At 48.5% G+C, this 16,838-nt stretch overlaps 1 protein-coding gene across 1 annotated transcript in view; it reads right to left on the bottom strand.

Moving 5' to 3' along the window:
• RhoBTB (Rho-related BTB domain containing) overlaps positions 1–16,838 on the bottom strand; it is a 319,208-nt gene that overhangs the window by 257,245 nt on the left and 45,125 nt on the right. The window contains exon 2 of the mRNA XM_050193352.3: positions 12,879–12,937. Coding sequence (XP_050049309.1) covers positions 12,879–12,919 — 41 coding nt within the window. The 5' untranslated portion in view covers positions 12,920–12,937. The remainder of the gene's footprint in view (positions 1–12,878; positions 12,938–16,838) is intronic.

The raw sequence follows: 16,838 nt of genomic DNA, 5'->3' as shown, positions 1-16,838 counted from the left end.
AGAGTTACTTTTGTAGCCGTCTCTCTCTCTCTCTCTCTACGTTCAATGCCTACGACGGTGTGGGAAGACGACTCAGAGAGAGCCCTAACCTCAAGCATACTCTTTTTTTTTTTTTAAACACTGGAGCACGGCATCGGGTCGCGACGGCGTCGCCACGTCCTTGAGTGCCGCGACTCCCGGTCGCGTTTACGTGGGCACGGCAGGGCGTCGCTGGCTATGAAACGCAGAATACGGAACAGCCACACCGGCTTCCAGCGGCACACACACGAACCGTTCGCCGCGCAGCGCGCGCCTTTGAGCAGAGATGGCGTTCTTCCAACATGTGTGTCCGCTTTGATGAACTCGCAGCCGCTTGTGAATCAGGCTGGTGGACGCGATAGAACCAACCCGCAAGAATTATTTTACTTTACCTTAAGAGGGCGTTACCTTAACAGTGCTTGAAATCGGCAGGTCTCTACGACAGTTTATAGACTTGGTGTGCATGCCCCTTCAAGTGTGTGCGCGTGACTAGCGCTCCCTCTCTCTTCCCTACCTTGTCTCACGTAGTCCCTATCTCTCCCCAGTGCATGGTAGCAAACCGGACGTCTGGTTAACCTGCCTGCCTTTCCTTGCTTCTCTCTGTCTGTCTACCTTCAGACACTTGCCAGCGTGCACACGAACACACTGGAGTTATTGTGTTACAATTTTGTGCACAAAAACGCTTGTGTCGTTGCTCCTACAAACGTGCAGCCATATTCGGACTATCAACTTTCGCGGTCTGCTTGGTCGATGCAGCCGAAGCGGTATAGGGACAATTCCCCTATGAGAAAAAGCACATTACGTGCGCTTTTTCAGGTGCGTAGAGGCAACCCTCGCTATGCCCAACCACCCTTCTGACGACAGCTACTAACTTGATGCCTTGCACCGACTCGGCGAAACGCTTCATAACCGAATAACAGATCACAACGGAATCAGTTTCATAAGTGACTAATACTTGCAAGCAAAGGAAAACAACTTTTCCATGCCTATTTCCGTTGCGGTCTAAGATGGAATGAGGCGTCCGAAACCGACCTCGGAAGCCATGCAAAACGCCGGCTGACAGGCAGTGCAACGCTCGTCACAATAGAACCGGCTCATCCGCTTGCGCTGCCTCAGCCAATCAGGTCACGCTGCTCGGAAATTGTCTCAACGGGGATGGAAATTATAATACGGCACCTAATACTTTGGTTCCCTGGTCGCATTGGTGCTGTACCGTTCTTAACAGGAACAAAATGAATTTTGCAAAACCTGCAAAATTTGTGGGCTTCTGAGTGCTTCTGATGAATTCTTACAACAAACGATTGAGGAATTTAACAGAGAGAGTGTAAGAGTGGGGTTGAAGATTAATATGCAAGAGACAAAGATAATGATGAATAGCCAGGCAAAGGCGCAAGAGTTCAGGATCGCCAGTCAGCCTCTAGAGTCTGTGAATGGGTATGTTTACCTAGGTCAATTAATCACAGGGAACCTTAATCATGAGAAGGAAATTCATAGAAGAATAAAAATGGGTTGGATCACATACAGCAGACATTGTCAGCTCCTGGCTGGAAGCTTACCATTATAATTGAAAAGGAAGGTGTACAATCAGTGCATTTTACCAGTGCTGACATATGGGGCAGAGACTTGGAAACTGACAAAGAAGCTTGAGAACAAGTTAAGGACCGCGCAAAGAGCGATGGAACGAAGAGAAGAATGCTAGGCATAACTTTAAAAGACAGAAAGAGAGCGGCTTGGATCAGTGAGCAAACGGGTATAGGCGATATTGACACGTGGACTCGTTTGTCTTTTACGGGTGAGCGCTTATACCATCTAAGAAATGTTATCGCTCAGCGCAGGACGCGCCTACATGTATCGGAAGTTTCTAGAATGTTATCGATACTTCTATCCGCTGTCTGTTGTCGCCGAACCTTGTGTAACCTGATTGCATGTATGCGCGACGCGAATGGTGTAGAACTTTGCGGAAGGCACGCGGGTCCCAGCGATTACTCTGGAACATTCGGCGACTGATGCATAAAAGCCGACGCGCTTGACCCGCTGATCAGATTTTCGACGATCGCCGACTGTGTTCGCCGCTGTTGTGCTTTAAGTGTAGCCTGTTTTTGTGGGCACAGGTTCACCCAATAATAGTTTTGTCTTTCACAGTATTGCTATTGTGTTCTTTAACGTCACTACCACGTGACAATATTCTAATTGACATCAAGAGAAAAAAATGGAGCTGGGCAGGTCATGTAATGCGCCGGTTAGATAACCGTTGGACTATTACGGTTACAGAATGGGTACCAAGAGAAGGGAAACGCAGTCGGGGACGGCAGAAGACTAGGTGGAGCGATGAAATTTGGAAATTCGCGGGCGCTAGTTGGAATCGGTTGGCGCAGGACAGGGGTAATTGGAGATCGCCGGGAAAAGCCTTCGTTCTGCAGTGGACATAAAACAGGCTGATGGTGATGGCCTATCTAATCTACACCTTTTTAAATTATAGTCACGGGTAGGATTTTTAGAATTTTGGAGCAAGGCGTCAGAAACTGGAGATAAAAGATGCGAGAGATATTAGAGCACGAAAGGTGTCCTATCGGCACAAAAGAGCATTGAATTGAATTCTGGGGTTTTAAGTGCCAAAACCACGATTTGATTATGAGGCACGCCATGGTTGCATGATCTGCACCAGTTTCGAGATATTAATTTTCAAAGTGCCCCGCGAAATGCATCATGCATTTCGTCGCACATTTCGAAATTTAACATCTCGAAACTGGTGCAGTCGAGAGAATTCGTTCCAAGTGGATACGCCTTGCGAACTCACCGGCTATAATTCGTAGATTAAAATATTGGTCGTGCAGTTAACAATTAAAAAGGTTGATTAACATAACTGTGTTAATTATTTAATTAAGTGCCTTAATTTCTCGTAGAAGTAATGGCCGCCTGATCGAGTAATCTAGATCAAAGATTAGAATTGTGCTATCTGCCATTGGCAATTTTTTTTAAAATTTGGTGTAGCTAAAAGAAAAAAAAAAAAACCTGTATATACACGCCTTAAGGCAGAGCACCTTGAAATAAAAATATTAAAAATCTGGAGGCCAGCGTGTAGTTAAATGGTGTGGCAAGCCTGATAAGGGGAGGCCAGAACCCTCATCAGTTATGCCACAAAGATACGCTTTCATTGGCTGATGACATGCCGCCAACCTTGATGACATCTATTTCAAAGCTGAAAAAGCATTCGCTTTTATAAACGTCCTGTCGTCGTCATGTTACCGGGTGTAGAGTCACATGTACAAAATTAGTGTTGTTCTAAACCCTAAAGCAAGACTAACTACCGTACAACAATATGGCTCATATTCCACACCAGCCTTCAGGAGACGTGACATTAAGTAAACTTAAGGAAGCAGAGTGATCCAACCCCGACCGCGAAGCTCTGCGTCTAACAAGAGAATGTTCGTGCGCGAAGACAGGAGAAGGTCTGCACCTACGTCCGATGTCCGCGCAAACGGCGGGATCACCAATGGAATACCAGTCCATAAAAATTATCAAACTTAAACGAACATGACGCGTCTTGTACAAGTATACTGCATTAAATTTACAAACTTTAGTGGCAGCGGATGCTGAATAGAAGAACAAGTTCACTCTAAGGACGATGCCGGGGACATCTTGGTACCATTCTTGACTCTCACAGAACCACCTGAATGTATTTCTCGATCAAAACAAACAGCAAACAACCCGTCTTTCTTTTTCTGCGTGTACATGTGCGCGCTGATTTCAAATGCATAAATTGTAAAAAACACTTATTTACGAACTTTCCGCGCATAGTGTAAAGAGAACACATATCAAGCAGAACTAAAAGGCAACCAGTTCTTCGCCAAAAAGCTATGCTGTGTCGCTTTGTCTTCTCCTGCCTGAGAAATCCGCAGGCAACGCTTTTTTTTTGTTTCACCACACACATATGACAGACAAACAATTCTGCACGTACCATCGACGATGATTGTTAATTTAAGTGAATAGTCGAGCGCTTCTAGAAAGCTATTCGTCTTGTTAAATGAATTAAAAGCGTACACTTGTTCCAGCGAGGAGCGTTTGTGGTGAACGAACGAACGTTTCTCTGCCGCAGCTGCCCCACGTATAGGTAAGCAGGCCTGTGCTTGCCGAGCGCAAACCTTCCGACGCGCGACAGTCCCTTCCTGCTACTCAGATCAACAACACGTTAACAATTGCTCGATTGCGCCAGAGTACGCGCCCTTTACCCAGAAGCCTGAGTATCGCAAGTCCGACCGCTGCCAACCACGAAAACGGGCGAAAATGCAAGGAAAGTTATTCGCTTTAAATGCATCCGGCTTTAATTACTTGCTCACGCGTATTAAGCTATTGAACTTGAGGAGTACGCGCATTTTTACAAGCTATGCTCGCGCCCTCTTGCAGTTCATTCAATAAACCCTAGCTGTAGTCCGCAGCTACAGGCACTGGCTCAGTAGTAATCGTGCCTGGTATAGTATAGGCGCACTGGTGCGGAATGTCCTGTCGAAAGTTCGAGTGCCGCTGTAGGTCAGATTGATATTACGTGGCGTAGGCGAGTACGTATTCAATCGCACTTATTTACCCACCTAGAACTATGCGCTCAAGAAGTCATATGTACGGCTAGCCTCTCTAGTACAGCTAACGCCGTAACAAGCTCTGTCCGGGCATGTCAGAAGAAAGAACGCCACCACATTCTGCGTAGGTACGGAGAAAGCCCAAGTGAAACGCGCTTGGCGAGCTTGACGACAGTCCACGTGAACGCAACGACTGTTTGTCAACAGAAGCGCCCCCCCGGGGCGTTCACTCACGTGAGGAGGCGGGCGCCTGTTTACCGTCATCGTTCACGGCGGCAGCGACGCAAGACCAACGACGGCATGTTACATCAGCCGTCGAGCGCGACACGTTTCGCCCACCCGACAGGCCTGGCTCGGTTTCAAGGCCCGCGAGGCCGTGTCTAGCGCGGGCTGTGTCCTCGCTCCTTGGTGTTCGACAGCTGCCTGCTGGGGCCGCCGACACGTTGAACTCGCCGATGAAGCTACGTTCCCAGCCGCCGGGTGGGCTGCGCTTCCCACAGGCAATGCGAATGCCTCAATTAAGGCGGCGACTGGCTTTCATTCAGACGGTGCGACACAACACCGGCCGAAGTAGGCACCCCGAGGAGGAAACGTGTGATGGCGTACATCTACTGACAGGTACACGGTGAAAGCGACACGGCCAAAGTGACGATAAAAAGTCGACATGGTTCCCGTCAAGAAAATAAAGTGTATTTGCGAGTTCGAGGAACATGAAGATTTGGTCCGACCGCTCGAGCGATTAATTTATGTACGCTACTCGGGCTACGGAGACTATTGGGACAGGCTCTCCGCGCAACGCGCACGGTTTAAAGCCGTTTATTTGCACCATTCCTTTGTTGCGTAATCAACCGGATCATGCTAAGGTTATGAACTCCTTGTATTCTCTCTCTCAGCAAACATGCATGTTACGGGCGCGCCCGTAACCAGAACGGGTCAACGTGTAAGCGTGCATGAAATATGAATATTTAAAACAAGTCCGGGGTTTTGCATGTAGGTTATCGCGTGCATCTACCAGTGATGTTTTCTGTTACGTGAATTAGTAGAATAGTCAATTAAAAACTGTGCAGAGACCATCAACGATGATTGTCATATAACTAAATAGCCTAGCACTTTGAGAAAGCTATTCGCTTCATAAAAGAAATGATGCGGTTGAAGGCGTATATTTATTTGTTGCCGTGAGGACATTTAGGTTTGTTGTTTCATTACGCAATTTCGTAGAAAACAGAACCACTAACCTGCACATCTGTAGCGGCACCCTGCCCGGCAGCCACCACTTAGATATCTTTTCCAGAGCGCTCCACCACAGCATCGAAACCTTCAGGAGCCCTAAAGCTCACGTGCCGAGTGCCCGGCCTTCGAAAGGCGCGAGGTTATGTCTCGAACCCGGCTCCATATGGTATAGCGTGGCGGAGGGTTGAAAAAATCAGAATCTCGGAAGTTGGGAAATCGAATACCAACAGGTTTACTGGCACTTGAACAAAACTTATTTACATCGTTGAATGGGAAAAAACAGGTCCATTCTTTAGCAACGAACGTCTGTATGAGCCTCGTTTCGATGGCCCAGAGCACTTTTTACGGCGAAGCTGGATACCTCTACCGTCCAAGGAAAGTTTTGTGTCGTGGTAATCAAGAAAAAAGCTCCCCATACGTGGGTCGGTCCGGAAGATAGTGCAATGCCGGGCCGACCCGCGGCGGAGGTGCAGTTCGCCATTAAGCGGCCCACATACACAGCTTCACTGGTCATCCTTCACAACGTGGAAGGGCACTGAGATTTTTTTTCTCTCCCCATCTTCATTATAACACCTCTGTTCAAACCCTCCCTTCTGGCAGTAGCCAATCACACAGGTCACAACGAACCGTGACGACAGCCAATCAAGAAGCATAAACAACACTGTCGCAGATGGAACATCGGACCGGCGACACCACCAAGTTCCAGCGGGCGCAAAGGCGGAGAGAGGGTCTGGCCGTGGGAACGGGTGAGATCTTTTGCTCCCAGCTGGTCTTCTCCGCTGCTTCTCAATACAGGGCAGGCAGCAGTTCGTGGCGGCTTTCTTCCGGGAAACGTCCGCGAGCCCTTCGCGTCATATGCGCCTCCCCCGGAGTGGCAACTCTCTTGCCTTTGTGGTGCTTCTTCTCTGAGGAGGGGAGCTCGTTACAGGAAAATTAGCAGCGCCCTGCATGGCGAAGGAACTGCCCTCCGACCATCTTCCCAGCGTAGTTCTTGCATTGTACTCTTGCGCGTGACAAACAGCATGTTGTTTACTACAGTCCTAACAAGGCATGCCTTCAACGGAGCCATCTTCGCAGTGTCGTCCCTCCCCCTCCCACTTTCCGCAACGCAGGGAACAGACATAAGGACAGAAAAAGAAGTGGCAGTCTCAACTGTAACTAAACTTGACGTCTTCGTAATGCGAAGAATGAAATAATGTAACTGTTGTGAAGCTAACGGTTATTACGCGGAAACACTGTTCGTTTTTGTGAAAAATAAAATGAGAACATGATCTATTTTTATATTTTCTTTGCTAAGGTACACTAAGAGCCAGCGCTTTGCACGCGTCACTTCAGCTTGGCACAGAATGCCTTGGACCATGCAATGCATAACGTTCGCGTGCGCTCGAAGGCCATTTAATGAGCAGGCCCGCGTCCGGCCCGCGTCCGCGGTCTCATGTCCGAGCCCAGGGCCGGCCCGGACCCGCCGAAAACGGAGTGCGCCATCTGTTTTGCTATCGACAGGGAAAAGACATATTTATCTGCTAACCTCTGACCAGACGCATTTACCGTGCATATGCACCGTTCTGTAAGGATGACCTTTTTATGTTTTTCGTGTATTTTATGCCTTTTACGACTGCCAACTAGCCCATGCTTTCGCGTTAATTAACCCCATATAGATGGCGTACACAAAACTCAAGCCGGCGTCCTCAGCCTCTGCTTCTCCTTCAGCGCCCACCTCTTGCCGAGCGCGCGTTCCAGTCACTTCTTTCTCAGCGCTGGCGCGTGACACCTAGCGGCATTATCACCCCGCCAAAAGTAAAACATCGACCCGATGTTTACTAAAAGAAAGTGGAAGTGTGGAAGTCGTACGAGATCGGCTTGGCGCCGCCTTAACGCGCGAAATACAGTTTGAGGCGAATAATATGCACTATCTCTGAGTGGTGCTGTCGACGCCGAGGCGACGCGGCACCGTCGGGAATGACCTCATAGTTCACTTCACTAACGCGGCGTATCACTTTGTAGGGTCCAAAGTATCTACTAAGCAGCTTCTCAGGCAACCCCTGGCGACGGATTGGAGTCCACACCCAGACTTGGTCACCTGGCTGGTACTCGACTTGCCGATGTCGAAGGCTGTAGCGTCGTGCGTCTGTACTCTGCTGCGTCGTGATGTGTATGCGCGCGAGTTGACGAGCTTCCTCTGCGTGTTGAGTAAGTTGCTCGGCGTCGGAAGTGATGCGTCGGTGTCGTGCGGGAGCATTGCGTCTAGCGTGGTCTGGACCTCGCGCCCGTAGATAAGACGGAACGGTGTGAATCGTGTTGTTTCCTGAATGGCGGTGTTGCACGCGAATGTAACGTACGCCCGTGTACACCCGTGTACTTAGATTTAGGTGCACGTTAAAGAACCCCAGGTGGTCGAAATTTCCGGAGTGCCCCACTACGGTGTGCCTTATAATCAGAAAGTGGTTTTGGCAGGTAAAACCCCATAATTTTTTTTTTTTTATAATCCACTTGTTTCCGCTGGCCGACAAGGGAAAGGGTCCCAGAAGATCCATGCCGCTTTGATCAAACGGCGCGCTAGGTTGTGCGATGGGTTGGAGTAACCCCCCCCCCCCCCCCCCGGGCTTCAAAGACGGTGATTTCCTGCGTTGACACTCACGGCAGCTTTGCACATAACGCTTCACCGTGGTAGAAAGTCTGGGCCAGTAGTACGTCTGGCGCACGCTTGCAAGAGTACGTGAAAATCCCAAGTGTTGTTAAGAACGGCCAGCTGCAGTGCAAGTTTTGCCGGCCAGTTGCGACAGTGGCGGCAACTTTCCTGGAGCGTCGCCGCAAACCTCTAGCCACGGCGTGACTAAGTCGACTGTGTGTGAACAACAATACGTGCGTCCTCGGCTCTCCGTCGCTGGAGCCGAGTTTGACGAAGTCACCATTGTGACTAAACGGGCTCGGCGGACCAACTATTGTTACTGAGCCCGCGGGAACGTCTACTGAGACCCCTTCCCACGCGCCGACCAAGACACCAGACGATGGGCAGCCGGCGGGCGCGCTGCAGCTCGGGGAATAAATGGCCCTACGATGCCTCGTCAACTCGCCTACGGTGCCTCGTCGTCACTCCTACGGTGCCTCGTCTCCCCTACGGTGCCTCGTCTCCCCTACGGTGCCTGGTCAACTCGCCTACGGTGCTTGGACGACCGTTTCCGTCACCTGGGTATCGGGGGAGGACCGAGTGTTTTTAAACCGCTGTTGTGCGGCTGCTCAGGTCACTCTCTCAAGCAGTCATGTTAGACTGACGTACTTTCTTTCGCAGTCATGCTAGACTGATGAACAGCATGTAAATACTGTAAATAAACCCATATTCCTCATTCTCGATGAGAAGCAGTTCTTCCCTTCCTCAACGTCCTCAGCGTGGATAAGTTGGACGACGGCATGGGCCAGCTACCTTCAAATTCATGCCGGACTCCAATCTTGACAACTGATTACGAGCGATGGGATTGAGCCCCCAATCATAACAGTGTCCAGACGTAGGCTCATCATGGCAGGCTGGGAGAATGTCATCACGGAGGGTGGCAGGTACGACCAATAGATACTTTTTTTCGCTGGCACTCGAGTTTTTCTTGTAGAGGATACCCTTTCGGAGGCAGAAGGTCGAGAGACTGCGAGAAATGTGTCGTGGGATTGTAACATTCTTGCCTTCTAGGTGATCGATGAGAGGGCGCATTTCGGCGTCCTCGCGCTGCCGTGTGATCAGGTCAGATGCGGTGAGGGCCCTAAGAAATGCGCCGTCTTCGTCCATGTCCTTATCGCAAGTTTTGACAGGAGCGCGCGACAACGTGTCCGCATCTTCGTGTTTGCGGCCCGATTTGTAGACGATGGTAACATCGAACTCCTGCAGACGGAGACTCCATCGAGCAAGTCGCCCGGACGGGTTTCGTAAGTTGGCTAACCAACACAAGGAATGGTGGTCTGTCACCACCTTGAAAGGGCGACCGTAGAGACAAGGCCGAAATTTCATGATGGCCCACACAACCACTAGACACTCTTTCTCGGAAGTGGAGTAGTTGAGTTCAGCGCGTGAAAGGGTGTGACTGGCGTAAGCGATCACTTGCTCGACGCCTTCCTGGTGTTGAACGAGTACAGCGCCAAGACCGATATATATATATATATATATATATATATATATATATATATATATATATATATATATATATATATATATATATATATATATATATATGTGTGTGTGTGTGTGTGTGTGTGTGTGTGTGTGTGTGCGTGTGCGTGCGCGTGTGTGTGTGTGTGTGTGTGTGTGTGTGTGTGTGTGTGTGTGTGTGTGTGTGTGTGTGTGTGTGTGTGTGTGTGTGTGTGTGTGTGTGTGTGTGTGTGTGTGTGTGTGTGTATACGAAAACGGGTGAAAGAGCAATACAGATTTTCAAAATAGAGAGAAGACGCGAGCCACAGGAACAGTACATAACCATGCTCCGTACGCCTACGTACGCACCTACATCGTTTCAGCAGTGGCTGCCTCTAACTGTCAAATATTGGACACAGAATCACGATCTCTCATGACCAAAACTGAGAGCTGTGCGGGAGAACACATGTAATAAGAGCCGAAACAGTACTAACTAAATTGAACGATATAACCAGAATCCTTTAATATTTTGATATGTTAAAGAAATTGAGCGCACATCTTACAACTGGCCGGCTACTGCCCGACGTGTGCCCACTTAGTAAGTGTTGACACTTCCATCAGTCTCGCGATGCTCGTCCCCAAATTCAGCGGCAAACAACACCAGTATTCCATGTACTTTTGTGCTGCAGTGAGAAGGCATTTGGGTAAAATAAACAGATGGAACTCGACGCAGCCGCAAATTTGGGGACGGATATCGAGAAACCGGTGCTTGCCTCAGGATTCCCAAGTGGACAAGTATTGAGCACTGACCTACTTTAGCTCTGAAAGTGCGACATGTGGGCTCAAGTTAATAAATATAAAAAGCTAATTTGCAAATTTGACTACCTTGCCAATTATTGCGCAATTTCTGACAGCCGTTGCTATAGGTTTGCTTCCATGTTTTGACAACTGCGGCAGTCGTGGCTGAAACGCTGCCGTCAACATTGTTGCTGGTTTTCTTTTCATTACAACGCTGAACGCGCTGAGCGGGGAGCTAGTACACCGTCATGAGCTCGACACGGCCATGACACACCGACTACGTCGCACGCCAGTGAGCCTGGGGCGTGGGGACGTGCCCGCTTCCCAGGTGCAGTACTGGGAAATGTTCAGAGGGCCGCCAGTTCCACCCCAACCCAATTGCCTTTACAGACTGCAACTGCAAGTAGATCTTAAATATCACCTGCGCAAACGGTGCGTTTCACGAACGCAAGGAACTCTCGGTACCAAGCCTCCCCTATCGCCTAGCACGGAGTTTGTGTCCACACGGCGCGTGTTTCGCCGGCGATACAGGCGTTGGCTGCCAAAGCGCTTCTTCGCCGGAAGTGCTCTGCAAGCGGCGTGCTTCCGCGACGTGGTCGATTCAGAGGCGGGAGGATCGCTCGGCATCTCTCACACCCCCGCTCCGAGGTCAGCCGACGAAAGTTGTCCAGTGTGCGCGAATTGTCCGAATCATATAATGACCGCTAATAAAGACGAGGACAGGGTACACAAAACAATGACACGGGCGTATCAATATGATATGCAGTAAACACCAACAAACCGAAGTTCTGCTGTCAGGAGTGCAGTTGCGCCAGGCTACTGTACACGCGAAACGTGCACAGCGTAATGAGCGGGACTAGAAATCGAGTCCACTCGACTACCGGGACCGGCGCTATCGCGTTGTTTTCGCCAGCATTATGAACAAAGTGTGCGACAGATACAGTCGGCCACGAAAGTTTGCGGGACAGGGGATTTGCGAAAAAGCTGGATTCCCGTTAAGCCTAGGCACATAGCCTCAAAGTTTCAATCTGTAGTACTCATTGAGACGCACACAGTGATCCAATAAATTATAAGGGCCATACGTTTACAGAGCAGAAATTCACATCTGCTCTGTTTGCGGAACCCCTGTCCCGCAAACTTTTCTCTCCAACATCAGAGGCTTCGAAGCAGTAGAGCGCTGGATGATGTCGAGTCGGCGAGAGCAACTGCCTTTTGCATCTGAACAGTCCCACAACTGCGGCAGCAGCTTCCGAAGCGAACAAAAAATGGGCAGGCATAATCGAGTGAGAAATCAAGTTTCTTTTTTTTTTTTTTCTGCACGATTCGGTTCTATGGAGCATATATATCAAAGGAGCCATAGAAGGACCAGTTTCCGATTGAAACTTGGAATGTTGCTATGAAACCCAAGAAGTGTGCTGACTTGCAAGTACCGACGGTTCAACCGTGTCAATATGTATATGCAGTACACGTACATGCTGAGGTACAAATAAGCATTTTTTCCCAAGTGCCCATTTTTGTTAACTGGAACAGCTATCTTCAGCGCATTTTCAGTCCATATTTCTTGAAAGCGTCGCGAGGCACAGAGTTTCTAGCTAATCGATAAGTTTTGCGTATAGTGTGACTATAAAGACAATTTCCCTAAAGCTGTTAATTCAAAAAGCTAATGAATTAGAATTATTAATGGTCGAATTAGCGATTACTGCACGTTTTCATAATATGATGTTGCCTCGAATCTCTTATTTTTAATAATCACAGCAAGGAAGACACCACTGAAACACCTGGTATAGTATACGCATGCGCTAAGAGATGAACGCTTAGTGTACGCCTGCTTCGCTAACAGTTCTAGACCGCTCACGTTGTCCTTTCGTAATGCGTCAGTTAAAAAGGGACGACAACAAGGGTAACGGAGAGTCCCGAATTTCGTTAGTCGCATTCAAATGAAGCCAACAGACAATCAATCGAAGCACAGGGTAAATTACTTCCGATCTCAGCAGCGCCGAGCACATCCTTCCAAAGCACATGAGTGAGAATCACCGCTGCATGCCGAAAGGCGCTGGAAAGAGACGCGAGGGATCTCCCAAGGGGGAGAAGGTGCACAGTGCGCTGCCGTGGGGCGCAGGCGAACGAGCAGGAAGCAAGCGGCCTACCTGTCTTCCTGGCGGCCGTTTCGGTGCGTCCTCCGCTCCATGAGGGAAGGGGGAGCGCACTGCGAGAAAATAACAAGAACGCAACTGTAGACACGATATCTAATCAGCGTTGGTACGTTGCTCATCATGAGCTGCTACGCACACAAAAATAGTCAGATAACGGCCATGGCGCCTTCCGGGAGAAAGGCCTTTGTTTGAACGGCCGTAGGTTTGTCTCGCAGAGGGACGAATAACTGAGATGAACATGCAGGCGCGTTGCTGCGGTATGGGGCCTGAAAAATAATAGTACAAACGCGACAGCGTCAAGGGCCCCGTGCCGCAGAAAATCCGGCGTCGGCGTAGTTGTCCGTGAGCGAAAATTGTCGTATATATTTAGGTATACTTATATGCCACGCCTTGTTATATGACATGTGGTATATGCGGGTTATATTGCTACACAACTATCACTAAAGTTGCTCACACCTTGTCTTACATTCTTGACAAGGTTATTGCTCGGAATTTTGAGAATGACTGCCCATAAACAAATGTCATGAAACAAAACACCGACAGCGCATGCTTTTGTGTTAAATATTCTCAGACTTAAATATTAAAAGTGCTAGACAATAAGAGAAACCTAAATAGGATGTCTCTCTTTTTTTTTTTTTTTTGGCGCAGATGCGCACAACCTCCGGGATCGGCGCACGCAAAAGGCCGCGTTCCTACCAGAAAGCTCGCCTTCGTGCATAACATTCGCCGCCAGAGTTTTCCGGTAAACATTATGGTTAAAAGCTGCAGTTGCCAGGAAGCGTGAGAAGCCGTCAGGGATTGTTGAATACCGTCGCGTTCCACTTTTAAAAGCGAAGCTTAAGCATCCTCCAAGCTTTTAATAAGAAGCTGGTCCATTCCATCGACTCTCGGCTTCTTCCGTTGAATGATGAGCTTAGTGGAAAAGAACTTTCGAAAACGTACTATGAAATTCTGATGCGGCGTAATGGGGCTAACCTTGCGCTAACTCAATCGCGCCAGTCACGCAACGGGGATATCCCATCTCTGCGCTGTTTAGCGCAACGACACAGAGGTGACACAGAATTTTGAACAAACGTACGAACATATTTATTGTCCTGATATGTGGTCATCCTGACGATATAGGTAAGCACGCACATTCGCGCGTCGCCTCTTTTATTAAATGCATCTCTCACGTAAGACAATAAATGGCTCATACCCCCGTAAACGCGGCCTCCCCATTACGACGACGGTCGTTATCCAACCATAGTCTGTCACAGACGTTGCAGGTAGAGTCGAAATGACGATCCGGGAAGTCTATTTGGAACCTCGCGTTCGCACCCTCGAACTCATCCACGTTGACCCCGGGGTCAACGTGCATGGCCTTGACGCCGAAGGCGCTTCGCGCCGTTCTCCGACTCGCGGTATTCTTCGTCGGTTCTCGCTAGTCGCTTACGTGTCGTCTCGAGGGCACGCTCGTCGGCTGCCGCCTTAACATCCGCACGCCGTCGACGATCCTACTGGCGTCGCTGCTACCTCCGTCGCTACCCGCCGTGGTTGCTCAGTGGCTATGGTGTTCGGCTGCTGAGCACGAGGTCGCGGGATCGAATCCCGGCCACGGCGGCCGCATTTCGATGGGGGCGAAATGCGAAAACACCCGTGTACTTAGATTTAGGTGCACGTTAAAGAACCCCAGGTGGTCGAAATTTCCGGAGTCCCCCACTACGGCGTGCCTCATAATCAGAAAGTGGTTTTGGCACGTAAAACCCCACAACTTAACTTAACCTCCGTCGCTCTTCATACGCGCGCTGCTCTCTGCAGTGCCGCCGAGGCGCAGGCTACCCATTGCACCGGCGGAACGGAACTGAGATCAATTACCTCGTTCACCTATAAAGCCGTGACATCAGTCGCACTCGAAATAGCCGCTTGCAGTGATGATAGTTTTTTGCGCGACGGAGCCAACTGTGGAAGAAGACGACGACGAACGCGAGAGCAGTGAGTGGTACGAGCGCGTTCGCGTGGTTGCGCCGAGGGGCGCCACGAAGAAGACGACGCTCGACCCATTGCTGATGATGATAATTTCTGTTCCCAGAAGCCACAAAACCCCGGATCAGAGCCATATACAGCTTCGCTGTACAAAAAAAAAAAAAGAACATTAGCGCCGCAAAGAACAAGTGCGGTTATCACAACCAGAAAGCAGCACACAACCGGTGTTTTCCTTTCGACAAAGCATCACTCACTGTTGCGCACATCATACAAGCAAGGACTAGTTTTTACTCTCAGCTGCGATTTACGTTATTGTCCTATATTGCAGCTCTTTTTTGAACGTTTATTTTTCCTTTTGGCCACATCATTCTACGGCATTTATTTTCCTTCGTCCCATTCCCTGCAAAGCAGCACGCAGGCAAAAATACGATGGTTAATCGCCCTGCCTTCCTTGTAAAGAGCTTTCTTTCTATATACAGAGCGATCATGTTTAAGTTTTACGGACTTTTTGAAAAATCATCTGTTCCAGAGAACTAGAGATATAAAACTTCATGAAATTCTGAAGGTCATTTTTTTCAGTAACATACGAAAAATTGCAAAAAAGGTGACTGCGCACAGAGCTATGAAAACCCGACACATTTACTTCTCTAAGATTGAAAAGAACATAATTGTTACATTATTGCATCACTAAAGCCCCCGCAGAGCTTCCGCGTGCAAAATCTAGGCACGATTTGACGTCAAGGCATTGATTTCACATCAAAGCGCCAAGACCGACATTTGCATCAATCAGTGTCCGATTCATTTCCGCTTGACGCGTCAACGCTTCGCTGTGCAGCGGACGAAGCCTTCCGGAGATTGACGTTCGAGTGCACGTACACAAGTTTTTGCACGCGATTCCCTGCGAGCCTGTTGCGTAGCTTGGTGTGCACATTTTCCAAACTCGAACCAGTTTCTTTCACATGCCGCAGAAGAAAGGGGGAATCTGCAGTGCGCGACAGGCGAGGGGGCTCAAGGGTTGGTTGAAGCAAGGTGCTTGCCACCACGTGGATGGATCCAGGTGCTTCGCAGGCTCCCAAACTCCTTCTTTTGGCCAAACTTTTAGATACGTCGAAAGGAGTCGCATCGCAATAGAAGAATATTGCGGGGAAGTTCTGTTTAAGTCTCTTTATTTTTCAATTTTATCCTGGTTGAAAAAAAAAAAAAAACTAACCCCCCCCCCCCCCCCCCCGTTCTTTACGAAATTTTCAACGTTTTTTTCAACTGCTTATATCGCTACAAATAGCATCATTCTAGTCCTTCAGCTGGATTATTCAGAGAGGCGGACACTACTTCCACGAGAAAGCGAAACACATACTCAACTAATTAACCGAAATAACTAATTGTGTTCTTAATTATTTATTTTACGGCACTCGTTGAAATTTACAAATTATAGCCGGCAAGTTCGCAAGGCGTATCCACTTAGAATGAATTTCCAGAATGACGCCAGTTTGAATTCGCCGTAAGAAATGCACTGTCGTTCCCCTTACTTCACAAAGAAAACGCTCTTTTATGTATTGAAGTACAAAAGTAATTGGAACGCCCATGTATTTCGTCCCTCCCTTTGGGAACTATCTCGAAACTGGTGTCGTCTTGGAATTTCATTTCAAGTGAATACATCTTGCAAGCTCACCGGCTAGAATTAGTGAATTGCAATATGTGCCACGAAGTAAATAATTAAAAGGATAATTAGTGAGTTTGCGTTAATTAGTTGAATATGTGTTTCGATTTCTCATGCTATTAATGTCCGCCTCTTCAAATAATTCACCTCAATGACAAAAATTATGTTAACTGCAACAGGCCACCTTTCAAAATTCGGTAAAGCTTACAATTTATTTATTTATTTATTTATTTATTTATTTATTTATTTATTTATTATTTATTATCATACTCTCAAGGCCCGGGGGCATTAGAGAGAGGAGTGGTGATTACTACAAATAAATTCGTTGACAAGAT

Source organism: Dermacentor andersoni, chromosome 1 (assembly GCF_023375885.2).
Source record: "Dermacentor andersoni chromosome 1, qqDerAnde1_hic_scaffold, whole genome shotgun sequence".
NCBI lineage: Eukaryota > Metazoa > Arthropoda > Arachnida > Ixodida > Ixodidae > Dermacentor > Dermacentor andersoni.
The sequence above is the reverse complement of the archived record's forward strand: the minus strand, read 5'-3'. Positions and strand labels throughout refer to the sequence as shown.